Source organism: Suncus etruscus, chromosome 9, assembly GCF_024139225.1.
Source record: "Suncus etruscus isolate mSunEtr1 chromosome 9, mSunEtr1.pri.cur, whole genome shotgun sequence".
Lineage (NCBI taxonomy): Eukaryota > Metazoa > Chordata > Mammalia > Eulipotyphla > Soricidae > Suncus > Suncus etruscus.
The window spans coordinates 58707237-58728629 of NC_064856.1; the positions used below are offsets into that span (position 1 = coordinate 58707237).

At 40.8% G+C, this 21393-nt stretch overlaps 1 protein-coding gene across 1 annotated transcript in view; it reads right to left on the bottom strand.

Moving 5' to 3' along the window:
- Positions 1-1253: 1253 nt before the first annotated feature.
- NRIP3 (nuclear receptor interacting protein 3) overlaps positions 1254-21393 on the bottom strand; it is a 29953-nt gene continuing 9813 nt past the window's right edge. The window contains exons 2-7 of the mRNA XM_049781086.1: positions 7158-7319; positions 6760-6842; positions 4247-4386; positions 2335-2387; positions 2124-2218; positions 1254-1835 (exon numbers count right to left, since the gene is read on the bottom strand). Of these exons, the coding sequence (XP_049637043.1) occupies positions 1820-1835; positions 2124-2218; positions 2335-2387; positions 4247-4386; positions 6760-6842; positions 7158-7319 (549 nt within the window). The 3' untranslated portion in view covers positions 1254-1819. The remainder of the gene's footprint in view (positions 1836-2123; positions 2219-2334; positions 2388-4246; positions 4387-6759; positions 6843-7157; positions 7320-21393) is intronic.

The window sequence follows — 21393 nt, forward strand, 5'->3', positions numbered from 1 at the left end:
TGGGCCACACCGGCGGTGCTCAGGGGTTACTCCTGGCTGTCTGCTCAGAAATAGCTCCTGGGAGGCACGGGGGACCATATGGGACACCGGGATTCGAACCAACCACCTTTGGTCCTGGATCGGCTGCTTGCAAGGCAAACGCCGCTGTGCTATCTCTCCGGGCCCACATTATAGGAATCTTCACCTGACATCCCAATAAAAATAGTTCAACAGACTGCTGTAATAACCTAAGGTTTTAAGAAGAATCAGGAAATACTGAGCAGTCTTAAAAATAAAAAGGTTATTTGTAATACTATCAATTCCTGCTCTGTCCCTTCAGTTGGTCCCATGAACAAAACTAACGGGTTTCACTTCCTACATTCCCTATATCAGGATGTTTCTTTTTTTTGTTTTTTTGGGTCACACTCGGCAGTGCTCAGGTGGCTACTCCTGGTTCTATGCTCAGAAATCGCCCCCGGCAGGCTCGGGGGAACCATATAAGATGCCGGGATTCGAACCACTGTCCTTCTGCATGCAAGGCAAACGCTTTACCTCAATGCTATCTCTCTGGCCCACATATCAGAATGTTTCATTCCTCACTCCCATCTCAGTAAAGTTACCATAGGAGGTTCCCCTGCAAACTCCCTTTTATTCTAGACCTATTCTGAAACTTTTCACCTCCTTCCTTGTTCCTGCTTTCAGGTTCTCAAGTATGGACTTGAAAAATAGCAGAGTAGGGAGAAATACTAATTAGATCTTGGGGTATCAATATCTGACATAATGCCCAGATGATTTATTAAGTACTCTGATTCCAGAGAGCAGTTGGTTTTCCTTTCTGTGTGCTCCCTTTGCCCAGCTCCACTCTAAGTAGTTCAAGGTGAAAGACCATGTCATTGATGTTTGCATCCTCAATTTTTAGGATCCAAGTTAAAGGCCTAAATGTGACAGTTTGCAATTAGCATACAGAAAGGAGAGCTACTCAGATCTCCATCGTATCCAACCCTAAAGCATATTTTTCTTCTGCTTTAAATGTCTACAGACTTTAGAATAAAAAGAGCTTTGGCTCGTGAGGGGAGATCCAGGACCCTTCTGCCTTTGAATCACTAAATGAGTTATTCAACCACTGGTCTATGAATACATTGACTTAAATAATTCACTTACCTCTCTTGGATTTTTTTTTTGCATGTTTAAGTGTTTTTCACTTCTTGGGCCTCCTCAGCACTGCTGAGGATCACCAAGGTGAAAAACAGTGGGACTTAGAGCCCTGTATCTACCAGGCATGTGATTTAGCCCTTTGAGCTATCTTCCCAGCCCTTTCTTGCCCTTTCAACAAAGGTTGATAAATGATCTCTCAGAAATTTCATAATAACACGTATTTGAGAAACCAATGAATGAATTAGAAGAAATTCTAATTCTGAGACATAGGCATCCTTCATCTCTGAAATATAAGAAGGTAAAGGTCAGGTTCTTATTATATATTTTAACTACAAGAAAAGAAGCAATTGTACACCTTAGTAGCCTCTGTTAATGACTAATAAAAGCAAATTCCTAGAAGATGCAGAGAAGAGAAAGAGGCCACAAGTGAGACCTGGCAGTGTCAAAAAAGGTCTATATATTGAGTAATGATTAAAGGAGTAAAAAAAAAAATGGCTATAACCAGACAAGATCTCTAAGCACAGACTAAAGTCTAGAGAGGTCTGGGTAGGAAGGAGCCCCTAGAACTTCTATTAAAGGAAAGGACTTGGTCCACAGCAAGCTGTTACTGCATTTGGTTCAAACCCGTTTTCCCAATCCATCAACCTGAATGTGTATACACGTGAAGACATGTTGCAGGCTGTAGTTATGCTTCTGAAGTGCTGAAATGAGAAAAAAAATAGATGAAACAATAACAAGTTCAAAGAAATTAGACTTAAAATAAGTACAATTTTAGTTTTAAAAGCAACTCACCACCACCACCACAGTGCAGAATTGTACCTGCTTATTTTAAAATATGGCTAAAGAATTTTATGGGAGGTAAACTTAGGGTCAGGAGGCAGGTGTGTGTGATTTGATGAGATAAAAAAAGCAGAAAAAAACCAAGATCCCTTAAAGGAACTTTCCAAATAATGAAAAAATGGATTTAACTTGATGCATTGGGCACTCACTTTTCTTCATTCAAGGAAAGTGTCTCCACAAAGGGTATTTCTTCCTTGTCTGTCTTTCCCATGATCAGTCGATGCTTATCCAAATTTATGATGCACTGAAAACAAAGGAGAATCCCTGGTCACTGTTAACGATGCTGCCATGAAGTCTTCATAAAAAAGAAGTTTTTGCCTCAAAAAGAAAGTATCAAAGGCAAAGTAAATTTTACCCTACCTTGAGTGATCGGAGAGTCTGGAGACCCAGTGACAAATTTTTCTCATTATCATCTAATAAAAAAGATTAAAAAAGATAAGAGTTAGCCAATTTTAATTTCTACTTTATAAAAAATATCTTTCTGCTATTAGGTAATATTCCATATATATTACCACTATCTACATACCCATGTAGCCCGCCAGCCTCTATATAAGTAATTTTCCCAGACCTGATAGTTAAAAGTGACAGAGCCAAAAAGCAGTTACATCTTTTTTTGTTTGTTTGTTTTGGTTTGGTTTGGTTTGGGGCCACACCCGGCAGTGCTCAGGGGTTACTCCTGGCTATCTGCTCAAAAATAGCTCCTGGCAGGCACGGGGGACCATATGGGACACTGGGATTCGAACCAACCACCTTTGGTCCTGGATCGGCTGCTTGCAAGGCAAATGCCGCTGTGCTATCTCTCCGGGCCTGCAATTACATCTTTAACTCTGAATTACAAAGGTCTATACACAAAATCTAGAAACTTCAAGTATCCTATAAGAGAATTTATGAAGAGATATATTAGGAAATTCCTAGAGACTATGGCAAAGGAGTAAAGAGTAAAAAGATTGGGGCCGGAGAGATGGCATTTGCCTTTCATGCAGAAGGACAGTGGTTTGAATCCCGGCATCCCATATGGTCCCCTGTGCCTGCCAGGGCAATTTCTGAGCATAGAGCAAGGAGTAACCCCTGAGCGCTGCCAGGTGTGACCCAAAAACCAAAAAAAAAAAGAGTAAAAAGATCTACTTACAAACAGCTCATGCATGGAAAACTTTGACAAGCCATTTTTACAAATTTACAAAATTTTATAATATTTACCAAAATATTGGGTAATTTGACTCTTGAAATTTTTAAGAGTTCTTCCTTTTTTAAAAAAATACTCACACGTAATGTTCCTTGGGGGTCACCCTTGGTGGTACAAGAGGAACCAAGTGATATCAAGGATCAAAAAACCCAGGGTTCCCACATGAAAAACATGTGTTCTAGCTCTTTAAGACATATCTCTGGCCTGCCTCTTGAATTTTTAATAGGGAAAATGTAGAACTTGGGTGGTTTGGGAGCCACTCCTGGTGATGCTTGTCACCATGCTGGTACTGTGTCCAGTGCAGGGAACAAGTTGAGTTGCAAAGGACAGAACTCAACACTTTATGCAGGATAAGCAAATGTTCTATCACTTGAGATCTTTCCCTGGATTCTCCCTCTTGAAATTATCTGTTTGATTGTTTGGTTGGTTTGTTTGTTTTGGGGCCACACTGGCAGCGCTCAAGAGTTACTCCTGGCTCTGCACTCAAAAATCGATCCTGGTAGGCTCGGGGGACCATATGGGATGCTGGGGATTGAACCCGGGCCCATCCTGGGTCATCTGAGTGCAAGGCAAATGCCCTACTACTGTGCTATCACTCTGGTCCTCCCTCTTGAAATTTTAAAAATATTTTAGAAATTAAATCATGTAAATTAGTTATTCATGATTGAGTTTCAGGCATACAATATTCCAACATCAATTCCTTCATTGCATATAATTCCCTCCACTAATATCTCTCTCCAGCATCCCTCCACTCAGCCTGCATCCATTTTTATCATAAATTAGACAGTCCTTTTTTTATTCTCAATATATGATTCTTAATATATCTTGATTGTAGCTCTGGGGATCTGATACTTTAAAGGAAAACAACTAAGACAAGATCTATGATACAGTAAAGCAGACTCCTAAAATTTTTTTATTTCTTTTTTTCTGTTGTTTCCCGCATGGTTTGTCTCCTCAGTCACGGTCGAGGACTGAGAAGTCGTAGGAATATGCTGGCGCAGACTCCTAAAATTTTGAAGAAGTATTTACAGATATGAGATTTTTATGAGTGTTTGGTGGAAGTAGGAAGTCATCCCTAGTTCTACTCACCAATCACAGCAGCTGAGCAGTCTAGGCGGAGAGAACCCAGTGTGATCACTAAGTGCTCAATGTGGCCCACCACTTTCAGATATCGGGGCAAAGAAAGTTTCTCTCCATCATGCTTGTGAGATTTGACATGTTCCTTGAGTCTGCATCAGAAAGGAAGAAAGCAAAATTTCTTTGGTGGAATATGACAGTACTTAACTTTTGATCAACAATGGAATTTTTCAAAGATTTCTGAGATTAATTTAAGCAAAGAGACATGCTAGCTAGCCACTTAGTCCTAAACATGCAAGAGGATCAAAAAAAAAAAAAAAAAGTAAGGGGCCGGAGAGACAGCACAGTGGTAGGGTGTTTGCCTTAGACACAGAAGGACGGTGGTTCAAATTCCACCATCCCATATGGTCCCTAGAGCCTGCCAGGAGTGATTTCTGAGCATAGAGCCAGGAGTAACCCCTGAGCGCTGCCAGGTATAACCCAAAAACCAACCCCCCTCCCCGCAAAAAAAGTAAGGTTCCCTTCTATCTCACAAAGTGACATCATGACTTGCATTGGATAAAGACAACAAACACACACAGAGAATCCTAAGTTACATCCTAGTATCATCACCTATGTACAAATTTAGTTAACAAGTTCCTTCTATGCATTTGTGGACAACATCTAAAAGAGGCAAGGTAAATTTCTTTTTTCTTTTTTGGGCCATACCCAGTGATGCTCAGCAGCTACTCCTGGATATGTGCTCTATGTGCTCCTTGGTAAATAGCTCCTGGGTTGGGGGACCATATGGGACTCCGGGGGATTGAACTGTAGTCCCTTCTTAGGCTAGTCATGCAAGGCAGATGCACTTGAGCTATCACTCTGGCCCCATGGTAAGGTTAATTTTAATTTTAGAATATGTTTTGTTTGATGTCTCCTTGTTTCTTTTTTCCATTTTAGTCTATCTCAGCAGGTTGACTTAGCTAAAAGGTTAGTAGAGGCAGGCATTTATTTGGTAAGTGCATTGATATTGGTATCAGAAAGAAATATCATGGAGAAAGTCCTAATTAATTTAACATGTCTGTGGAGTGGAGGTTGGAAAGCAAAAGTACCAAGGTTTCACACAGTTATATAAGCTGATTGGAACATTGAGCACCCAAACTATTATTATGGGTTAGTGGATAAATAATTATGGATTTTCTGTGCCAATACTTCTGCTTTACTCCATTTTTTTCTCTTTGTATTATAGCCCATCCAAAAGCAAAATAATTGCAGTTTTACAGATGGTTATTAATTCCTCTGGTATCATGGCAATCTGCTGCCTAATTATGCACCAGGACATTAATAGTCTTTCTGGAATCTTCATTTTGTGTTATATCTCATCTTTCTCCCAATAAAGATTAGGAATCATCACAAGAGCACTTGTCTCCTGGACACCACCACCACCTAAGTAACAGTGGTAAAACAAACAAAAAACCAAAAAAACACAACCTTAGAGCCAAATAGAGTTGTGAGGGTTGAGTACAGTACAAAAATGAGAAGGAACAGATATTCAAGAGATTATTTATTATATAATAAATCTCAATGAAATCCACACCTAAGATTATGAACAATTTGAAAATAAATTAAAAATGAACCATTATATATCTTTCCTACTGATACTTTCAATACAGAGATCTGAGCAGGAATAATCTACTGAACACAGGGAAAATCATATTGATTAGTTCCTCCTGATTTTGGACTATACTATGGAGAGAAGAGAAGGAAAGAAAAAGTACAAATTGAAAATGACGAAAAAACACAAAATTACTCTTTGAAAAAGGGAGGACCATATCTCAGCTGTTAGGGAACTGAAAACATTCAATATAAGGGATGTATGTCTCATATCCAGTCCCAAGTAGGGGCAGTAGCAAGATCTGACTTCTTTCTTCCAAGAGAAGTAAGGTGCTAAGAAACAATTGGTCAACTATTACCCCTAGGATGGCTCAACCTAGGATAGCAGCAATAGCTATCCTATTCCAGGTCCTGGTTGATTTTTTGCAGGACAGGACGAACTGTATGACCTCAAGAAGAATTTTGAATATGCTAAGGCCAACCACATTTCCATTTATATGGAGTATATACTTGTAGGACAATTTTTAATCTGTTGATTAAAAGATCACCAACCCTAAACCAGGATTTGGGTAAGGCAACACAATAAGTCACAGATCTCTCCTAGCTGCCCCAAAATCCACCACTCTATCCCTTCACTGAGACTGGTTTCTGCTGATACTTGAATTCTTCATAATTCTTTGGGGCCTCTGAAGATACCATCTCAAATATCAAAACATATAAAAACTGCATTAGAGGGGCTGGAGCAATAGCACAGTGTGTAGGGAGTTTGTTTTGCTTGCAGTCAACCTGGGTCAATCCCTGGCATCCCATATGGTCCCCCGAGTCTGCCAAGAGTAATCTCTGAAACCCACCAGGTGTGGCCCCAAAACTAAACACAACAAAAAAATATTGCATTAGCTACTGACTTACATCCAACGCAAATAGCTACTTACCCTAGTCTGTCCACACAGGCTGAAGAGATGAGATTATATTGACAGCCTGTGTCAACCAAGGCTTTAACATCCCTGCCAGCACACTATGAAGACGAAAAATACTGTTTAACAGGAGCCAGACAAGTAAAAGGTGGGAAATATAAAAAGCAAACAGATGTCATATGAAAGGAGTTGGAGCGCATTCTCATGAGTAGTATCTCATCTTAATGAAAGCTTTGGTTCATTTTCTATAAAGTTGCATATGCATACGAAGTGTTACATACACTTCAAGGAAGGACTGCATAAAGTTCTCTTTTAAAACTCATTTATGAACTCCTTGCTATGACCCATACTCTATAAAGTTTGGAGGAAAAACCCACTATTCAGAAAATTCTTAATGGCTATTCTTAGAAACTTACCTGGCAAGAAACCAAAATCATGTCATCATCGTCAGACTTCTTTAGACCCTCTGACTTGGAATGATTGAGTTTGTTGGTCTTGGATGCCCAAGGGACACGGCTGCTTCGAAGCTTAGACAGATTAGTTTCCATAAGGCGCCTTTGCAGAATGTTATGAGGTTGCTTGAGGAATAGAAAACAGTGGCTTCTTAGAGACATATCACTTATCTCTTCTCCCACTGTCCCCAAGATACCACAGAAATCATGAATGAGCTTCAGCTAAATTAGTTCTATTTTTACTTCTTATTAATTTTCCTTCAACTAGGGACATCATAGGTATTGTCAGAGCAAGTAATATAAATCAATATAATAGAGCACCTTGAGTGAATGAAAGAAAAAGGTGGGGCACTACAAAATATAGATATGCCAATGATTAGGCTTATCTGTTTTCTTCCTTCCCTTCCCTTCCCTTCCCTAAACAGGGTATTGCAGGAAAAAATAACTTTTGCCTATGTGAACAATTTCTATATTTCCATATAACTTACAGAAAGTACAGTTTAGTCCCATAGATAAAGGAAAGTTACCTAAAAATACTTTATTTCTATTTCAAGTCTCATTCTCTACAGCATTATCTTTTGGGTCAAAGTATAAAGTATACTTGATGGCTTGTATTTCTTATAGCTGTTGGGCAGAATGTGATGTATGAGGTAGGAAGATAGGAATTCAGATCTGTTCAGGAACCCTGTCAGGAGACTAACTCTGAAGCCTGGAAAACCCCATAGCACTCATGCTTATTAACCACCTGCAGAATTTAAGGAATATAACGTTTCTCTCTTCATATGTGTCTTATGAAAAAATTCCCCTTTTATTTAGTGGCCAAAAAAGTGTGGTATAAAACTGGCATATGTGCAGAAACATGGTAATCAAGATTTGTTCAAGGGGCCAGAGCAATGACAAAGCGGTAGGGCATTTGCCTTCCAAGCAGCTGACCCAGGGCGAACTGCAGTTCGATCTCCCGGCATCCCATATGGTCCCCCAAGCCAGGAGCAATTTCTGAGCACATAGCCAGGAGTAATCCCTGAGTGTCACTGGGAGTGGCCCAAAAGGAAAAAAAGAAAAAAAAGACTTGTGCAAGATTTGGTCATTGCAACAACAGAAAAACAATAGGGAAGGTGGAGGGAGGGAAGGATGTGTGGTATATGAATAAAATAGGTAGAGACTGACCAAGAAGCAAAGTTCTCAAATAAGCTCTATATCTGTCTCAGAATATTTAATAATAGAAAGCAGAATAAGCAATTTTTTTTTTTACTTTGGGCCACATCCGGTGACGCTCAGGGATTACTTCTGGTTATGCACTCAGAAATTGGTCCTGGCTTGGGGGACCATATGGGACACTGGGGGATCAAACTGTGATCCTTCCTAGGCTTAGCGCGCACAAGGCAGACACCTTAAGGCTTGCACCACTGCTCAGGCCCCCAGAATAAGGAATTTTAACTAATTTTTTCTTTGATATAATTTAAATAAGTTTCTAGGAAATATATCAAAATATATATCAAAATGTACATAAAAAGAAATATAATTTATTATAAAACAGAGTATTGCCAAACAGAAATGATCTGTAATTTCTTGAGAAGAAATCAATTGACTTGGGAAATTTCTATATAAAAGCATCTTATTGAAAAATCCCTCACAAGATAAAATCCATACAAGTTTCTATGTAACACATACTAGATGATACTCCAATTCTAGGAAGAAGAATATCTCTCTTAGAAGACAAGTAACTTCCTAAGGAAGTTAGAAAAACTGGAGAAGGTCTTCATTATCTACCACCCTACAGATTTCTAAGGAAGAATGGAGTTGGAGCCATGACTCACTGCAACCCTGGGGAGGTGAAGAAATGGATTCCCAAAATACACTGATTCTTGGCAAAGCAGAGTTTAAATTAGTATCTTTGGGAAAAGGGGAAAGAAAGCCTCTTACAAGAAATGAGAGGTTCTTAACTTGATAGGGAGCTAAAGGAAGTGCTAACTATCAGATTTCCTCATCTGACACTGGGAGAAACCTTCATTTCTCAAAAGAAACAAATTCTTTTGTCTCTTACTATTAAGCCTGAATTCCTAGCTCAAGTCACTCTAACGCTGGTTGCTTGTTTTTGCCAAGTCTATGCTTAACAGGTCATCAGATAAAGTGGGTTTGCAGAACTGTAAAAGTAAAAGGGGCTTCAAAATTCTTTTTTTTTTTTTTTTTTTTTTTTTGGCTTTTGGGCCACACACATTGCTCAGGGGTTACTCCTGGCTGTCTGCTCAGAAATAGCTCCTGGGAGGCACAGGGGACCATATGGGACACCGGGATTCGAACCAACCACCTTTGGTCCTGGATCGACTGCTTGCAAGGCAAACGCCGCTGTGCTATCTCTCCAGGTCCATTCAAAATTCATTTAATCAAAATTCTCTTAACCTAAAACTTGAGGTTTCCCTTCCATACGCTATTTTTTGACCATTTCTCTACCTGATTGTACTTAATCCTGCAGACTAGTCTAATTGTCACTAGAGAGAAAAGACAAGAAAGGTTTAAAATCATTTTTCCTTGATGTCTTGTGTTCTGAATTTCCTCTCTCCCTCTCCAGAACCTGTCACCACTCTGTCCTGTAATCACAGTCTTGTCTTAAATGATCTTTTAAAAGCATACACAAGTCACAATATTTATTCCTATGACCAATGTTTCCTTCATCAAGTGGGAGCCAGAGCAATAGCACAGCCTTGCATGTTTGCCTTGCATGCAGCCAATCACGGGCTCGATCCCCGGCATCTCATATGGTTCCCAAGCCTGTCAGGTGTGATTTCTGAGTGTAGACTCAGGAGTAACTCCTGAGCACCGCAAGGAGTGGCCCCAAAACCAAAACCAAAACCAACCAACCAAAAAAATAAAGACCACTTCTAATCTTACAATACTAATTCTCCATGAGCTGGAAAGAGTACAGTGAGGAGGGTGCTTGTCTAGTCTGCTGTCAACCAGGGTTTGATCCCTAGCACCCAATATGGTTCCATGAATACCACCTGGAGTAATCTCTGCGAATAGAACCTAGAGTAAGCTAGAGTAAGCCCTGAGCACTATTGAGTGTAAGCAACCCCCCCAAAATTTACAAATATAATGTTTTTTCTTTTATTTTTACCAGATTCTAAAATCTGATAGGCAGTTTTTCAAGCTTCCTATTACTTGATTAGGTCATTTGACCCTTTTTACTATTCCTTAACTTATTATTTTCTTTAATTATTATAAGATGTTCAAACACACAAATATACAAAAAAAAAGATGTTCAGACACAAATTCAATTCAATTCAAATGTCATTAAAGGGAAAAAAATTAAAAGGGGAAAAATAATATCAACCTTCAACCACTAACAAATTTAAAGGCATATCTTTTTTTTTTTTTTTTTTTGGTTTTTGGGCCACACCCGGTAACGCTCAGGGGTTACTCCTGGCTATGTGCTCAGAAGTTGCTCCTGGCTTGGGGGACCATATGGGACACCGGGGGATCGAACCGCGGTCCGTCCAAGGCAGCGCTGGCAAGGCAGGCACTTTACCTTTAGCGCCACCGCCCGGCCCCTTAAAGGCATATCTTGAAAAAAATTTAATACTAGGAACATATTGTAACACTGTTCTGAATTTCTCTATTTTAACATTAAAGTTTTTTTGGGGGGAGGGGTTTAAGCCACACCCAGTGACACTCAGGGGTTACTTCTGGCTATGCACTCAGAAATTGCTCCTGGCTTGGGAAACCATATGGGATGCTGGGGGATAGAACCATGGTCCGTCCTAGGCTAGTGCGCACAAGGCTAGCACAAGGCCTTATGCCCTGTGCCACCACTCTGGCCCTAACATTAAAGATATTTTTCTATAATCATACATAATTTTTATCACTTACATTTAACAGGATACATAATATAATCCAGAAATTAAAATTTGACAGCAAATAAACTCATGAACCTCTAAGATGCTTTTTCTTTTTTTTTTTTTTTTTTTTTTTTTTTTTTTTTTTTTGTTTTTGGGCCACACCCTGTGACGCTCAGGGGTTACTCCTGGCTATGCGCTCAGAAGTTGCTCCTGGCAACATATGGGGACCATATGGGACGCCGGGGGATCGAACCGCGGTCCGTCCTAGGCTAGCGCAGGCAAGGCAGGCACCTTACCTCCAGCGCCACCGCCCGGCCCAAAGATGCTTTTTCTGTGGTCATTTTATTATGCCTATATGTTCTATATTTTTATTAAATTTTTTTTATTTTATTTTGGTTGATGGTCCACACCCAGTGATGCTCCTGGCTTACTCTTGGCTCTGTGGAAAATCCCTCCTAGCAGTGCTTATGGGATCATCTGTAGTATCGAGGATTGAACCAGGTTGGCTGTATGCAAGGTAAGTGTCTTATCCACTGTTTTATCTCTATGTTCCTAAAATATTTATTTCTGTTGTATTTTAACGTATTTTAACATGTAGTTAACATTCTGGGGCATTTGTGTGGTGGTTATTTTTTTCTGTTTTTGGTTTGTGTGGGTGGGAGGGAGTGGTTGGGCCACAGTCAGTTCTGCTCAACATTTATTTTTACTGTGCTCAGGAATCGTTTCTGGCAGTGTTCGGGGGATGACATACAGTACCAAGGGTCAAAACCAGGTCTGGTGCATGCAAAGCAAGCACCCTAATGGCTACTCTATCTCTTCAGGCCCAGAGATTATGGTTTTGATATGCAATTACTGCACTGTCACTACCACCAAAATGCCCAAGATCCTCCATCACTATTTTTTGTTTGTTTCAGGCTTTTTTTTTTTTTTTTTCATACTGGCTGTGCTAAGGGTTTACTCCTATCTCTGTGCTCAAGGACCACTCCTTGAATGGGCTTGGGGACTATAAGTGGTGCTGAAGATCAAGCCCAGGACATGTGTAAGGCCAGCACCTAACCTACTGTGCCATCTCCATGGCCAACCACCACTGTTCCAGTCTGCCTTTCCCCACACTCCATTTACTAGTCTCCTCCCATCACTGCTTGGAACATTAGTTCTGTAATAAAATATCCAAAGGTTTGTGATCATCTGATAATTAAGTTATTTTCTTGTTTTTTTTTTTGTTTTTTGTTTTTTTTTGTTTTTGTTTTTGTTTTTGGGCCACACCCGGTGACGCTCCGGGGTTACTCCTGGCTATGCGCTCAGAAGTCACTCCTGGCTTGGGGGACCATATGGGACACCGGGGGATCGAACCGCGGTCCGTCCTAGGCCAGCGCAGGCAAGGCAGGCACCTTACCTCTAGCGCCACTGCCCGGCCCCGTTTTTTTTTTTTTTTTTATATGCCACAATTAAGATCATCTGGTATTTGTCCTCTCCTTCTTTTTTGGTTTTTGGGCTATACCCGGTGATGCTCAGGGGTTACTCCTGGCTCTCTGCTCAGAAATCGCTCCTGGTGGACATGGGGAACCATATAGGATGCCAGTATTCGAACCACCATTTGTCCTGGGTCGGCCGCTTGCAAGGCAAATGCCCTACCACTATGCTATCTCTCCGGCCCCCTCCTCTGACTTATTTTGCTTAACATTATAACCCTTTCTCCATCCTAACTGCAGCTTTCATCTGCAAGATTTCTTTTTTCTTAGGTTTTTATAGTAGTACTTTGTATACAAATATCACACTGCTTTATCTACTTATCTGGACATTTGGGTTGTTTCCATATCCTGACAATTGTACTTGGTGCTACAATGAACTAGCTATGCATATACCATATTTTTCGTACCATAGATGCACTCCCCCACAAAAAGAAAGATGGGGAAAATGTGTGTCTTAAGGAGTGAATGCCTCCTGGAGCTGAAACCTGAGTGCAGGGGAGAAGAACATACACCAATCACTTGACATCTGCAGTGTTATGTCCCCTTTTTGCACACACATACCACATAGTATGAGCAATCAGGTTAACACACTTTCATCATCAATCACTTATAGAGCTTTGTTTAAGACTATTTGATTGATGCTGCAACTATTTTTTTATATTACTAAAAAAGTTTTTTATTTTATGATGTAAAAAGAGTTAAGTAAATGTGTTTAACCAGCTGTGTACTGGCATATTGTAAATATACTTCGACTTTGCAGGCTGGTTGTTCCTGACAGTGTCTTACATTGTGTTTATTAAATATTTTAGTACACCATTTGCTCTGAAATATTTTTTTCTTGTTTTCCTCATCTAAAAACTATGTGCATCTAATGGTCAGGTGCATCTTATAGAAAAATATGGTAACTTTTCCAGTAAATGCTTTGTGTTTTGTGTAGATATCAAGAAGTGGGATTCCTGGATCACATGGAAGTTCTAATTCCTACTATTTTGAGAAATCTCCATATTGCTTTACAGAGGCTGAATCATACAATATGCTATCAAAAATGAATGAGAATTCCTTTATATCACATCCTTGCCAACACTGGTTGACATAATTCTCACTGGTGTGATGATATCCTATTTTTGATTTTCATTTCCTTAATACTAAGTGATGCTGAACACTTTTATTGTAGCACAGCGGTAAGGTGTTTGCCCTGCACATGGCCAACCCAGGATGGACTCAGGTTCGATTCCTGGCTTCCTATATGGTCCAGACCTTGCCAGGAGTTATTTCTGAGCACAAAGCCAGGAATAACCAGTAACCAGGAATAACCCCCGAGTGCTGCTGGGTGTGGTCCAAAAACAAACCAAAAAAAAAAAAAAACTGGAGAAGAATGATTTATTTTTTTCTATAAAAAATAAATCAAAAGACTAGTTGGTTGATAGTTTGGTTAGGTTTAGAAATTCTGTGCTCTTCGATTTCTAGAATATCTAAGGGTGAGGGTGGAGTTCCATAGAAAGTCAAAACTAAAAGATACAAGTTAAAAGCCTGAAAGAACCCACACACTTTCTTTCCCATATTAAAAGAAAGAAGATTTATATCACAATTCCTCTCTGAAATATCTTAAATATAAAAGATAACAAAATGTTGCAAGGAGAAAACAATAATCCAAACACAAGGGATCAGGAAACAGAATAACACAGGACTGCTTAATTGCAATAATAGAAGATAAAAGAATATGGGATAATAATTTATAAAATTGAGCTAGAGGGACCAGAGCGATAGTACAGCAGTAGGATGTTTGCCTTGCACGTGGCTGACCCAGGACAGACCTCAGTTCTGAAAAGGGAAATCAGCCCCCCCCCACCAACCTTGGTGGGTGCCCCGCCCTTTAGGGAAGTTGTTACTGCTTTGGCCCCACCCTTAAGGAAGTCGTCACTGCCTCGGCCCCACCTCTACCCCTACCTCACGAATCATTGGTGTTATCGTAGCGGAAGTCCAGCCCTCAAGGACTCTTCTTCCCCTCCCACTTCCCATCCTATATAAGGGGGTGACGAGGGACCCACGAGGTCTTTGGTCCCCTTTCTATTCTGGGGGAACTTTGACCCTGGCCATTTGACTGGTCAGTATTAAAGCACTTTTCAAAGTATCTGCTGGAACTCATCAGCCTCTTCATTTCTCTGCGCCGGGTAACTAAATTAGGACTTTCGAACTTTTCATTTTGGCGAGCCACCAGGAGTCCTCATTCCCGGCATGGAGTTATGAACAGGTGTCTGGTGAGTTCTGATGTGTATGTGTGTGTGTGAGAGCGCGCGCTTTGCTTCGTGTCTGTGACCAGCGGGAAGCTGACTTTGTGGTGGTTTGGCTAATGTTATGAGCTCTTTACTCGATGTGGAAACTGAGTAGAAGCAGACTTTGTTTCATAGGGGGGTTAGAGTCCCCCCGGGTGACTAAGGAATCTTCCACCTGATGCGTTTCCAGGTGTGTGTGGTTCCCCATCTGATGCGTATACCAGATGGGCAGAAAAAGTTGACGAGCTTTGGCTGCTTAGGTCACGACCCTGGTGGTACCCCAGGGGTTTAGTAAGAGCAGCTGGAAGACGTTCCGAGCTGCTGAAGAGGTTGTCTGTCTGTGATTTTTGGAGCTCAAGAACTTGGTCATTGGCATAGTTGTCTGTCTAGGATTTATTGTGGAATGCAGAGATTACTTGAACGCATTTTGCTTGGTTATTTGTGGCGCCACGCTGTCTGTTTGTCTGTTTCTTTTTTTTTTTTTTTTTTTGGTTTTTGGGGCACACCCGGTAACGCTCAGGGGTTACTCCTGGCTATGTGCTCAGAAGTCGCTCCTGGCTTGGGGGACCATATGGGACACCGGGGGATCGAACCGCGGTCCGTCCAAGGCTAGCGCAGGCAAGGCAGGCACCTTATCTCTTGCGCCACCGCCCGGCCCCCTGTCTGTTTCTTGTCTGTGTGTTCTATGTTTTTTTTGGTCTGACCACGGGACGCAAGCCCGACCCCCTCTCAAGGGCCGACCCCTGGGGAAAGGGGCCGACCGCCGGTGAGCCCGCGTCTCCCTCGCCCGTCAGTCGTCCCAGCAGCAGAACGCGCGATCCCCGCCGCCCGCGGCGCGACAACAGGGCGCCCGAAACCCGTCCCCCCCCCAACCAGGAAGCGGGCGCGTGCAAGGTCCACGCTAGGGACTTGGCGGGGGGTGTTGGAAATTGCAAATCCCAGATTTCTCAAATGGCCATCGGGAATAAATTTTCCTGGAGAATTTCTGAACTTTGCAATTCCCCAACTATCCTGCCATGCGTTCAGGCCAAAAAGAGCAACTGGCCGTTTTTTTTCTAGCCGAAAAAAAAAAATGCTTTTTAAACTCACCACGTGGTGAAGAAATTCACCACGCCCCAGGGCAAACTATTGTCCTCCCAGCCTCACCTGGCTGAGGAATGTAGATCATTTACATATCAAAAAAAATCTAGCTAATGGTTTGGAAGGCAGAAAAATAATAAGAGGATGTTGCAAATTACTGTTGTTATTTTTGTTTGTTTGTTTTTCGGTGCACGTGGAGTTTTTTTTTTTTGCAACAGAACCACTGCAAAAGAATGTGTGGTGAAGCTTAAAAAAAAAAAAAGGGAAGGAAAAGAGAAGGAGCCAAATGGTAGAGCGTTTGCCTTGCATGTAAAAAGGAAAGTGGTGTAAAAATTAATAATGTGTAATAAAAAAAATCTGTATAATCAATCTAAATAATTATTAATATATCTCTAGGTTAAAAAAAATGTAAATGTTTTTAAGCATGTTCTACCAAAAGTAGTAAGCATTCATTCTTTCTGGTTTTCAACATTAATTTGTGTAACGTAAATTCCTGGTGTTTTCTGTTTAGAAAACTAAGTGAATTTCTATATTTAAAATTAAGCATAATTAAAATATTATTTTGCAATTTTTCATTATATGTTACCAAAAACATTAATATTTGTATCACAGAAGGTTTTATAAAATTGGTCATGGTTTTAAAAATGTATAAAATATTTCGTTGTAAAAAAAATTCTAAAATTATCTAAGTAATTTAAGTAATATTTGCTTTTTCTCTTCTCCCAGAACCTTTTAGTACCATTTATATCATGGCATCATGTTGCTTTGCACAAGATACAAGCAGATGGCTTTTCTCTCTGCATGAGGAGTAGTCCTCATGCAAACAGAAAATCAAAAAATTAGTAAGGGAACCCCAAAGCCCTCTTTCAGAGGAATAATTGGAGTTAAGGCGGTGTGACAAGCAGGCACCGGCGAGAGACTGAAATAAATGGCCTGAGTAAGGAAATTGGTTCCTAGAAGATCATCACAGCCTGTGGGCCCTGCTCTCTCCCTCAAGCTCAGAAGAGAATTCGAGGTCAGTCTCTTCCAAACCTGGAGAGGAGTGGAACAGACGAATCACCTCTAAAAATTCCTGCAGAGGGTGAGATGCCCAGCCAAAAGAACCTCATGCTGAACCGACCAACTCATCAGCCAAACCTGAGTGACTGTGAAAAACCTGCAGTGTCCACAACCTATCCTCAGAAAAGCTCTGTAAGTAATGGGGGTGCCCCAGATGGAGATTTCTCCAACAGTGCTGTATATGTGCAAAGGAAAAAGCCAAGTTATTCAAATACCGGGTAAGGTACAAGGTAAAGGTGGAGAGAAAAACCATTTTTGGTAGCTAATTAAAATTCTAGTGGGCCTAATTTAAAACCCACTTCTTTGAAGTAACTTATGTAAAAATGCTCTTACTAGTTGTATTAAACCAAATCATAAATTGTAAATGCAAATGTTAGTCTAACTGAAGTAACTCAAAACTGTGTTTATTCATAATGCTATAATGCTTTGTTTTCTGTTAATTAATTTGTGCTATCATTACAGACAATAAGAACAGCTGTGCCATTCAAGTTGTGCTATTTACTGCTCCAAGACCTGAGTGGGTTAAGTAATATTCCCCTGTATAATTAATCTAATCCTTTTCAGGTGTTAAAACTGTAAAAGTAAACCAGTTAACTGCTCCTTTAGGGAAATATGAGATTTCACCCTATCTAGAGATTGAAACTGCAGTCCCCTGTCAGCCTGAAGTAGCTACAGAAGATTGATCTTCAACCACGTTCCCTCTAATAACTTCTAGGGTAATGAAATCTCTAAAGCAAAATGGTCATCAAAAAAAAAAAAAACTATAAGGGGAAAATAAAGGCCGCAGGAATTAATAAGCCAAGTTAACAACTAAAAATAACATTATGCCTATCTATCCCAGAGGTTAAAGCAGGTAGCAAAAATTATGCTTCTCTTGGTAATGTTAAAAAGTAAAACAGTCATTAATAAAAATAAAATTTCTTCATCTCTGTCTAACCCAGTGCAGGAAAGGCAACTGAAGTTTAGGGCTCTCTACCGCAACAGCTGTTTAAGTTGCAGAAATGAAAAAAAAAAAAAAGCAGAAACCTCCTTATTTTCGTTGTGGAATTCACAGCCTATGTGAAAAGAACTGCTGTCAAGGTGAACTGCATGCTTCCTGGGTTCACGCCTTCCATCTAAAACCTGAAAAGTGGAGCACACTGAGGATCCTCTCAAGATACGGGTCCGGCGGGCACACTTCAGCCCTAATGCACTCACTAACTCTGAAAATGCTCTCCCTGGCACTTGCTAAGGAAGGGCTCGAACTGCTTACCTCCGGTCCTCTACTTCCCATGTGTGTGTTTGGGGGAGCCGGAATGGGTGTGTAAAGCAAAACCTCAGCCTTTGCCTCCCTCTTGGGGGTGGGGGAAATTGGCCTCTGGCTGTCCCTGTCTCACTAGGTAATCTAACTTTTGCTTCTTCTAGCTGTACTTATGTCAAAAGGTAATCCCGTTTAGCTTTAAATCTTCTGTTTGCTATTCATAACAGCACCAAATCTGTAAACCTGGGTCAGGTAGAAGGTACTCAGTGCTCAAAAGTCCTGCCTGCTCCCTCTAGCCCAGGGTATTTACCTCCGAAACGGGTATAAATATGTGGTAAAAATTTGGCTTATGCATCCCAGCATTAGTGCTCCCCAACATTAACATCATCCCAGAAACAGAGCCCATCCCTCTGCCTAGCATACATTTCTTAGGCACTCCTAGGTCTGAGCACTCTACTGGTAGGGCTCAGAAGTTGCAGGTAAATTGGTAACTGGAAAAGCAGAACTAACAGGGCTAGCAAAACTAGCGGGGCTAAACAAAAATAACAAACTCTCACAAAAGTTAATTTCAAATGTGTAAAACAGAATCAAGCACCATCAAGAGTAGCTGGCCAAGATACAAAGCTATTAAATGGTCCCTTATGGTCTTTATGGAATGGAATTCTCCCCTATCTAATACTCCTACTGGGGCCCCTCCTAAGCCTTTTTACTTCTGGTAGCCATTGGCCCATGCAGGGTTAGCTCATGCAAATAATTATGACCAGTAATATCAGAAAGTAAAGGCCCCAAAATCACATTGGCTTCTAGGATTAGAAGCCTCCAGTACAAGAAGTGGGGATTGAAAAGGGAAATCAGCCCCCCCCCACCAACCTTGGTGGGTGCCCCGCCCTTTAGGGAAGTTGTCACTGCTTTGGCCCCACCCTTAAGGAAGTCGTCACTGCCTCGGCCCCACCTCTACCCCTACCTCACGAATCATTGGTGTTATCGTAGCGGAAGTCCAGCCCTCAAGGACTCTTCTTCCCCTCCCACTTCCCATCCTATATAAGGGGGTGACGAGGGACCCACGAGGTCTTTGGTCCCCTTTCTATTCTGGGGGAACTTTGACCCTGGCCATTTGACTGGTCAGTATTAAAGCACTTTTCAAAGTATCTGCTGGAACTCATCAGCCTCTTCATTTCTCTGCGCCGGGTAACTAAATTAGGACTTTCGAACTTTTCAGTTCGATCTCCGGCACCCATATGGTCCCCCAGAGCCAAGAGCAATTTCTGAGCACATAGCCAGGAGTAACCTCTGAGCATCACCAGGTGTGGCCCAAAAACCAAAACCAAAACCAAAAACTGAGCTATAAATATGGTTCAGTGCTTCACTCCTCAGCACTGCATATTTTAAGAAGCACCAACGAAGAAGGAAAAGAAGCTGGAGGATATGATTCAGTGGTAGAAGCACAAGCCTTGCATATATGAGTCCCTGGATTAAATCCCTGGCTACCACAAAATAAGAATAGTAATAATAATCATATAGTACATAATTTCAAAACCTAGCTCAAGTCGCATTCAAGACTACTCAGAAAAACTCTTTTTTTTACCATACACCCTCAAGAATTACTGAAGGATATGCTACACCAAAGCAAGAGAAAAAAAGTATAGGCTCCAATTAATAGAGGATCTGCTAGAGAAAAGAGAAGAAAATTCTGAAAATAGGGGCTGAAGTGATAATACAATGAATGGGCAGGGTTCTTGCCTTGCACATGGCTGACCCAGTTTTGATTCCTGGTGTCCCATATGGTCTCCGAGCTCTGCCAGGTGTAGTTTCTGAGTACAGGATCAGGAGTTGCTCCTGAACACTGTCAAATGTATTCCCCAAAAACAACACAACAAAACAAATTCTGAAAATAATCTTGAAGATTAAGTCCATGATACAGGTTGCAGAGCAGATCTTGAGAGCAATCAGTACAAAATGAAATGAATAGAGAGAGCCAGGAGAAAGATACAAAAGAAAAAAAAGGGGGCTGCTAAATGTTCACAGTATTTTTTTTCTCCCTTGTATTGTTTTGGGGCCACAATGAACAGTACTCAGTTTGCGGACTTCTGCTCTCTGACATGTCTAGATCTCACTTTGCATTTTATACAGTTTATATAGTTTTATGCAGTTCTACCCATAGATATGACTGCTTGTTTTTGTTTTAGGGAGACATGTGATTGTGTCAGGGCCTACTCCTGACAGTGCTCAGGGATCTTTCCTAGCTCAAGGGAATGAGTCGGTGTCAAGGACTGAACCCAGGTCAACCACATGCAAGGCCTTACCCACTGTATTCTCTCCAGCCCCGAACTGCCTTTTTTTTTTTTTTTAACATCTCCACTTAGCCATTTCCTTGTCACTCTCAAACTTAATTTGTTCCTCAAATCTTTCACTCAAAACTTACTCTTTCTCCTTATTCCCTTACCTCCATGAATGAAATTCTATCTTAACAATTCTTTCTTTTTCTCTTCATTATATGGTTATTTCTTTTTTTTAATTAATTTTTATTGTGACCAAAGTGCATTACAAATCTTTCACTGCATCATTTATGGTACATAGTGACAATGAATAAGGGGCATTCCCACCACCAGTGCTATTATATGGTTATTTCTAAATTCTGGAAATTAAGAATATTACTTTTATAGTCTCCCACTAAGTGGCTCCCTTCATAGTTGTATCAAATACAATATCTCTATTTAGTGATGTTCAGAAGTTATTCCTGTGGTAGTGCTCAGGGAGATCACATGGTGCTGAGGCAGGCAAACCCAGCCTGAAGAGCATGAGCTTCAACCTATTGAGCTATTTCACTGGTCCCCTCATTTAGTTTTTAAAATTCCCCATTAACTACCACTATTTTCATTCTAAGTTTTATCTTAATTCCTCTACAACAGTTTTCTACTTTAAAAAATGATACTAGGGGCCGGAGAGATAGCATGGAGATAAGGCATTTGCTTCGCATGCAGAAGGTTGGGGGTTCAAATCCCGGCATCCCATACGGTCCTCCGAGCCTGCCAGGAGCGATTTCTGAGTATAGAGCTAGGAGTAACCCCTGAGCTCTGCCAGGTGTGACCCAAAAACCAAAAAAAATGATACTAAATTAGACAAGTCACCAATCTCTCTAAGCTTTGCTTTTCCCTAAACTGTACTTTCTTCATCAGTAATAAAAGAATAGAAAACTAAAAGTCATGTTCAGTTTTAATATTTTGAGTTTCTACCTATTTA